The sequence below is a fragment of the Periplaneta americana genome, chromosome 1, assembly GCF_040183065.1.
Source record: "Periplaneta americana isolate PAMFEO1 chromosome 1, P.americana_PAMFEO1_priV1, whole genome shotgun sequence".
Lineage (NCBI taxonomy): Eukaryota > Metazoa > Arthropoda > Insecta > Blattodea > Blattidae > Periplaneta > Periplaneta americana.
The window spans coordinates 161,062,351-161,071,260 of record NC_091117.1 but is presented as its reverse complement, the minus strand read 5'-3'; the positions used below and the strand labels follow the sequence as shown (position 1 = coordinate 161,071,260).

The window sequence follows — 8,910 nt, the reverse complement described above, 5'->3', positions numbered from 1 at the left end:
TTCACAGCATCATTATGCAAGGATTTCATCAAAGATTTCACATCATTCAATTTCTTTTCATTTACAGGAATCTGATCTTTGTGAGTTTTCTTGGAGGGAATTACAAGTTTGCATTAGATTTCAATACCCTGAAATATTGTAGCGTGATACAACACAAACTTCATCAACTGAATCTGAATCGCTTGTATTTTGTTACACTAAACTTTTCCTTATTTTTGGTGACATTGCCCTTAAAAATATTTTTAATTCATTCTGAAAATCAATTATTTCGTTACCATATACAGTATAAACAGGGAATTTATTTTCAACTAACTGAATCCATCCTTGATACATTTCCATGGACTCAATATTTATTTTCATTTTTTCAATGACCCCAAAATGCTGGTCACAAGGTAGGAAAGAATGTGTCCCCGAACTGGGAACATTTGTTCCATTTTCTTGAACCTATTTCATGTCCTGGACTTGGGATCATATTGAAATCACGTCCACACCTGTGGGTGGAGTAACGGCTAGCGCGTCTGACCGCGAAACCAGGTGGCCCGGTTTCGATTTCCGGTTGCGGCAAGTTACCTGATTGAGGTTTTTTCCGGGGTTTTCCCTCAACTCAATATGAACAAATGCTGGATAACTTGGACCCCGGACTCATTTGACCAGAATTATCACCTTCAGCTCATTCAGACGCTAAATAACCTAGATGTTGATAAAACGTCGTAAAATAACCAACAGAAAAATATTGAAATCACTGAATATTTCAAGGCTGTTGAAATATCTTTTAGGAGCGTGGAGTTGGACATTTCTTACCATAACTGAATGAAATATGTCTAAACCAATGCTTTTAAGGGGGTGACTGGTCAAATTTTAGTCATTTTGAGTAAAAAAAATCGCATTTTCATTTGCTTGTAAAAAAATGGATCAGCAATCTCTTATTTATATGTTGAGCAAGTTTCAATGCTCTGCGGCGCTCGAAAGTATAAAAATTACGCAATGTATAAATTGAAATTCAATTCCATGCAAATTTTGCAAGCTGTTTTCTCACTCTTCTTTTCAGCACATTTCGAACATTTTTCAAAATATTTCCGTTCATAAGTCAGAAACTAATTGACGTACAGAAACAAAACTTCACATCATTATCTATCACACCGTGATTATGTATACAAAAAATCAAGGGCGTAGCTTGAAAAATGTAGAAAATAGATATTTCACCCATCATCCCCTTTAAATAAATAAGGTGATTTGGGGAGCTTTTGAACGCACCGTTTCAATTAATCCAAGGAGCCTTCTGATTTTAACGGTGCGTTTTTGGTTTGTTACAGGCTGAGATATGGAGCGTATTCATTGCCATCCTACGGAAGAGTGTACGCAACCTGCAGGCCTGTACGGACGTGGGGCTCATCGAGCATGTGCTGGCCAGACTTTCACAGGCCGAGACTGTAGTTGCAGGTGAGCTGGCGCCTTGCATGTTTTGGTATTAGCATGGCATCTCGGTTTGCATCAACTAATAGCATCCTGTGTTACTGGCGCTATTACTGTCACGTCTAAAATTAAATTATGACGATTGCTGGGAATCTCACAATTTTCAGTTCTGTGATTTATATGTTTTGGGATTAAGAGTAAGAAAGACTTATTAAGGAAACGTAATTACATGCTGCATGGTTACGAGATGAACCCGTAAAAACGAATGAATGAATGAATGAATGAATGAATGAATGAATGAGAGAACGAATTAATTAATGAAAGTTAATAAATAAAAAATTTTATTAACGAAGTAATTAATGAACAAAAGAATGATTTGATTTACTATAAATTTAAATTTAAATGATTGAATTGAAAAATGAATCAAACGACGAGAGATTGAATTATTTTATGAAGTATTTTAGTGTGAATCTGTGGGTTAATAGAGTGTGAACATTTGCGTAAGTACCTACTCGTAAATATCCTATTGTTTCTGATAGAAAGTGTACAAATCGATTCAGTGCCAGTTTGTAAATTAATAGCAAGTAATACTTTTATCCATGACTGGTATCTAAAGTGGTCTTTATTTCACCGACTTTAGCAACCTGAACAATGGCTTCATTCACACTTCACAGCAGTGATTTTAAAGTTTTTATTTAACTCACACACTGCCTGCTGGATCACATCCTATGGTTGATTACACTGCCTACCCAATCAACGATTATGTGCGAGTAGCCGCTAAGTGGCAGATAATGACTTTGCAGATACTGATAATGTTAATACGGTGGGCAGTACCTGCCACCTAGCGGCAAAATAACTTTGATTGAGCAGGCAGTTTACGCAGCTATAGGATGCGATCCAGCAGGCAGTGAACTCACGGCAGTAATATATATTCATATTCGCCAACCTCATTGAATAATCAAGATTACGACATGTAGCTACCTATTATTGGAGAAAAATTCGTTCCGGCACCGAGAATCGAACCCAGGACCTCTCAGCTATGCGCGCTGAACGCTCTTTCCATCTGAGCTATGCCGAGACCCGATTCACGGAGCTGTCCGATACAAAGGAGGAGAGTTCGGTCGGCGCCGTGAATTGGATCTCGGCATAGCTCAGATGGAAAGAGCGTTCAGCGCGCATATCTGAGAGGTTCTGGGTTCGATTCTCGGCGCCGGAACGAATTTTTCTTCAATAATAGGTATCACAGCAGTAAATTATTTTTTTAATTACTCTCTCCATGACAACCAACACATTAACAACAATACTATCCATACATTCATTAATATTAATTTATAACTTCTTCACAAACAACACATTACAAAGAACAGGCCTAATTTAAGATTAAATTTATATATCAGTAATGGATAAAATGTTGTATTGCACATGAGAGTAGACAGATTTTATGCGCTTGTGGAAATTATTACCCTCGGCTTTGTTTCGGGCGCTGAACTTTCCATTTGCGGATAAAATCTAATTTTACTCTCTTGTAAATTACTGTAATAAAATTAAGAGTTTTCTGTAATATATTTATTTCTTATACCCTAGATGTGTAATTATTGTGTATGTAAGTAATTAAATTTTATTGACTTTCGTAACTATCTAGTGAACAATTTATGTTATGATCTCTGTTTTATTTTCCATTACACAAGAATAATGATATGGTACTATTGTTATTGGTAAATTAGTTATAAATATGTAAGTGTATTCATATGTGTGGGTGATTAAATCATCATCACCGTTCTCACCACCACATATCATTACCATGATCAACATTTTGTAATTATGTTTTTTTTTTATTCCAATTCTGCCATTTTATAGATTAAATTATTTATATAGGCCAGGCATGTCAGAAATCAGACACTGAAAGTGCAGTGTATGTGCGCGGAACGCCGGTCTGTGCAGATTGCGTCATTCACGTGTTGCTCTTACCAGTTCTCAGCGGGAGGGGTGTACAAGAATCTATTCTGCGCTTCTAGTGTTAAATTAAATTGACATTTGGACATTATAAACATACTTAGCAGAAGGAAAAACACAATTATTGTCAGTGTCTATATTTGACAATAATTGTAACACAAGAAACAATAGACTTACTCAGTTACAATTCACAATGCAGTCGTCTGTAAAGAATCATTTATTTACATGATTTGTATACAGTATTTGAAGAAAATATAAATATTGCAGTAATTTCGAAACAACAAAAAACGAACACAATATTTAATTTTACGTAGTAGGTACTGATTATTTCAAAGTAATACTCTTTCATTGTTCCTCAAGCATTATTGGGTCCATTGGTGCACAAATGTTAAATAAAATATTTTACTCCCAATTACATGCAATAGGACATTGTGAGGCTTTTACACTGGAATCATTTCCTTGCTGTATATTAATATAAATTCACATTATTATTAATAAATTGGATAAATTAAGCTTGAATTTAAATTTATATATAGTTTATTTGGAAAACGTTGAGAGCAAGTATTATCAAAGTTGAGAGCGTTACTGAATTCAGTTAAAAGAGTACTTCACAAGCTGTGAAGCGAGGACATTTTCTTTATGTCAGGTTTAAAGATTTGTTAACGTAAGTATATTAAGATAATATAGTAATGTGAAATGGAAAATTCGCCATTATGTATTATTTTTCCAGAAAATTTTTCCGCCTTACAAATAGTTGCTTCCTTCCTTCCCTTGCAACCTCAAGACCCTCACATGTATTCCTCACTATATTCTCATCACTTATCAGCTTATCAAATAAAAGTTGTAAGTCGTCTAACCATTGATGGCTGTATTAGTACAGACTCCAAAACAACATCATTGTCATGTTTGTCTTGCCTTGAGAGTACTAATTAAGAAATAAGAGCTGGCGAATATCATATTTTGAGAACTTTACTAATATGATTTAAATTCTCACATCACTATTAGGTCCACATGATATGATGAAAGCCTTTCATTTTAAAATAATTACTGTTGGCTGAGGAAAACATCATAACAGTTACGTTATATGATTCGTGATTTCTCTTCTTCGTTATATCTGTGGACTCCTCACTTTATTTTCCATAACGCATTCACAATCACAGCTCAATGAGCTTCCGTACTGATCTGTGTTACTGAAACAAAAGTTGATCTGCTACTGCAGGTGCTGTACAGCCCTGTCGCGCTCCCCTCCAAGCCGATTCGCTCCCTCCAGGTAGGGGAATAGGAACTGCACATTGCACAGAGACCAGTGCACAATGTGCGCGACTGCACAATGTGCAGGGTTTTGACATGCCTGATATAGGCTATAATTTTAAAGGGATGACTGAAAACTATAATTCTAAAAAATGACATGTCTAAGTCACTATTCATTAATAGTTTTCTGCCAAAGAACAGATCTACTGCAAACTCAGCATTCTCCAATATTTCCTTTTTTTTTTTTTTTTCGCGTAAGATCCATAGACCTATATCTTAATGTTGTCTATCATCTCATATCTTCTTCTGCCCCGAACTTTTCGCCATTCCTTCTACCGCATCCTTCAGTAGGCGGTTTCTTCTTACCCGAAAACACATTCAATTTTGTTTTCTCTTCCTGATCACTCAGCATTATTCTTTCTTTACGACTCTGCCTAGCACAGCTTTGTTTCTTATATTGTCTATCCATTTCACACACACTATTCGTCCCCACAACCACATTTCAAATGTTTCTAGTCAGTTTTCTTCATTTCATCGTAATTTTCTGCTTCATAAAATGCTTTAGTCCACCCAAAGCATTTCACTAGTCTCTTCCTTCTTTTTCCAGAGTTCCGAAAAGATGCTCCTTTTTTTAAAAGCTTCCTTTGCCATTGCTATCCTCCTTTTGACTTCCTGGCAGCAGCTCATGTTACTGCTTATACTCGTAGTACATCCCAGGTATTTGAAGCTGTTCACTTGTTCTACTGTCGCATTTAGTATTCGCAGGTTTACTTTCTTTATTTTTCTTTCGTAACCATGCTGTTCGTATTTATTTTCAACCTATATTGCTCACATGTCATTTAGCTCCAGTAGCATATCCGTTAATATAATCTCCTCTTCTACTTACAACGCCGTATCATCAAAAAAATTATGCACTTTATTCTTTTTCACTAGTAGGGCGTAATATTTTAAAAGAAAATAAAAATTTGGAACATAAGGAATAGATGTACATAAATGATCGCAACATACAACGTATTAACAATAATACATTCCAAAAATGTTGGCCTCCAGTGTCTGCCAGAAACAAAATACTCTGAACGACTGTGACACAGATACTACTGACTGACAACATCTTAACCTTGAGCAATTAAATTTTAAAGCATGATTCTCCGGTCTGTCATAATGTTACTGATAAAATATAATTTATTCTTCTTTTAGCCCTTTATTTATATGTCGCCTACTCATTTCGGTGTTTAAAGCAATTACAATGTTTTGTTTAATTAGATGCATTCCTGCATTGACCAAGTCTGTTATATTTCCAAAATGTTTAAGAATGCTTGGCATCTCAGCTGGCAGAGTGCAGGCTTACAATGAGTTCAGACCGAATTCGAATCCCGGAGATGTCGGTGTTTTATTTGTCACGGATAAAGCCAAGATTCCTGAAGGTTTGTCTAGCTGTTTTCCCGTTTCTCTCCATCATTCCGACAGTCGTCATTTCAGTATTCATTAACAGCATTTCAATTGTGTTTACTCTAAATCAGTGGTCGGCATGTTCCGTGCTCTGTAACGTCATACGACGGAGCCGCCTTGCTCCTTGCTCCGCAATCTCTGCATATTGAGCACAGCGTGGAGAGAAGACTTAACTGACTGAACAGTGGCGGTACGGCGCCTATGCACTGACAGAGCGCGATCCATTCTTCTGAAATAGTATGGGTACAGCACAATTACAATATATTTGTACGAAAACAAAACTGTACAACGTGATAAATCAATGTAACAAAATATTTTGGTTTGTAATCAAATTAATATACTTACAATAACATGAAATTCATAATACAGCCAGCTGTAGAAGCGTTCGCATATATAAATGAGACTCCGAAACTGCTATAAACATACAAATATAGAAATAAATACTTTAAGCCAGTAATCGGCAGAATCAGTGGTCTGTGACGTCATCCCTCAGAGCAATCGTGCTCTTTTTTAAGAACGTCGGCATCCAGAGCTCTGAGGACGAAGAATAGCTTCAATACTGAACTCTGCAGTGACGACCAATAGGCCTACATCTAATTCCGTGCGTGTGATTACTTTATACAATTTTGCTCGTTTTTGTTTCCTTTTCGAGACAAAAATGGTTTTTATATGAAACATTCCTCAGTGTATTTTGGTAAAACCATTGATTTCATTCCCAATATGCTCAGTCGGTTTAAGAGAGCAGTGTATTATGTTAACAAATGTTTGAAATAATTTTAGTTTTGTCCTTTGTATACATTTGTTCCGAAGAAATGTAGCTTTTCGTTCTGCAAAAGGAAATTTACAATGTTACATTTGTTCGGATAAAATTTCTGCACATTTAAGGGAACAAACTAAAATTATTTCAATCAATGATTAATCATAATACGCCGTTCTCTTAAATTGACTGAGCATATTTTGAATTAAACCAATGGCTTTCACAAAAATCCTACGAAATGTTTCATACAGTATAATTTTTATCTCGGTAAGGAAGTAAAAACGAACAAAATTGTATTTCACTTGTTTGTTTGAAATATTTCAAAGAATAAACCCCTGAAATTAATGACATTACGTACGGGTCATCCTGTATAGATGCAATATAACGTATAAATAAAATTAGAACTTAACCAATTCCCCTGAACCACTTATTATTATACAACTGTAATGGCTTGCTGCTGAGCGATTGCTGTGCTCCCCTTCAGGTGCTCATCTAGTCTGACCTTGCTCCGACGTCACAAATGCATAACCTGCCGACCACTGCTCTAAATGGTGCAGCGTGATGTAGTATCTTTCTGGCGTGCAGATGGCATCAGTTTCACAACGCAGTAGTTCGCTTCTGTGGAGAGACTTCACTTAAGTCTTAAGACGTGCAAACTGAATCGATAAATGACACCACGCAGCTGAGTCACGAAAAGTACAAAAGCGCGACTGTTCGTACTTAAAAAGTGATTCCCAGTTTAGGGGCGTAAAGCATATACATCATTTCCAGTAAAAGAACGTAAAGCACAACAAGCCAACTAGAGGCTTCAGTACTAGCTTTGGGCCCTTCCTCCGTACCAAAAAAAAAAAAGGAAAAAAAAAAGAATATGCTCACTTCATGTCATTGTTTGTTGCTGTGGTTTATTATGGTTTGTGTGTGATATTCGTTATAACTAGGGATATTTACGTATGATAAAACAAAACCATTTATTAATTGCATGATTCGGTCCATATGAAAGCTCGCTGGTGTTACAACTCACAAGAACCAAAGTCAAACATTGGTGGAAATAGTGCAATAAATGAACATTTTTTTAACGGTACGAATTATAAAGCGGATAAGTATTCTGTCCTAAACAGGATTCGAACATACAATTGTTGTTTTCATCCATTATTACGGTTGTGTCTTAAATGTTCTTCATACTTGGACAGTTTCTGCTTAGTAAGAACAAATGAAGTTATGAACCTAAGAGTCTGTGACATCTCATCAAACTCGCCTCCATTAACATTCAACTTTTATGTTTGTCTTATTATGCTCGATATGTTTGTCAATATGTTGAATTAATTTTGGAATGTACCTTGACTGTGTAACTGTGGATCAGTTACCTAACTGGGTAGATTGTGTATAAGCATAGTAAATCATGTATGTTCTGGTCCTTACATAGATCTCCTGATAGAGATGTTGGGTGTTCTGGCAAGTTACAGCATCACTGTGAAAGAGTTAAAGTTGCTGTTCGGTGCAATGAAGGCTGTCAATGGAAAATGGGTGAGCATTTATTACTTGGCATGTGATTTGTGTGTCACTAACAAGGGTATGTTTTTGCATATGTATGATATTTGTTGTGTTATATGAGGGTTATATTGGATGAATCATATAACATATATACTATTCAATGTTTTATTCTTGACATATTTCCTAAATTAAATTTTAAATAGTTTTTAAGTATTACTATAGATTTTTGCTTTCAGAATAGAATTATTAGATCGTCTCAAAATTTTTTTCCCCTGTAACTGTGCTTCGGTCAATTCATACGGATCTAATTGTCGTCATTTAGACAATCCTAAATTGATGGAGGTGGCGACAGACTATTTCCTGCAGTTCACCGTTATTGGCGAGTTACTCCTTTTCCTGTTTCGTGGATATAGCCTCACTGTCTGCAATACTCGTAAATGACCTTCCTGAGCGAGGTTTATCTTCAAGGCTTGAGTCTCTATCATTGAAATGCTTAAACTAGTTTGATACCGTCCTGATACTGGCCATACTTTCACCTTTCTTTTCACATATGAGACGTTCAGAGCTAAAGTGGATCATGTCCATGAGACGTAGTT

General features: G+C 36.0%; 1 protein-coding gene across 7 annotated transcripts in view; it reads left to right on the top strand.

Moving 5' to 3' along the window:
- Nucleotides 1-1,313: 1,313 nt before the first annotated feature.
- The window catches only part of rg (A kinase anchor protein rugose), an 809,394-nt gene continuing 801,797 nt past the window's right edge, over nucleotides 1,314-8,910 (top strand). For all 7 annotated transcript variants that reach the window (XM_069830427.1, XM_069830419.1, XM_069830410.1 and 4 more), the window contains exons 1-2: nucleotides 1,314-1,440; nucleotides 8,247-8,347. In XM_069830427.1, the coding sequence (XP_069686528.1) occupies nucleotides 8,261-8,347 (87 nt within the window). In that variant the 5' untranslated portion in view covers nucleotides 1,314-1,440; nucleotides 8,247-8,260. The remainder of the gene's footprint in view (nucleotides 1,441-8,246; nucleotides 8,348-8,910) is intronic.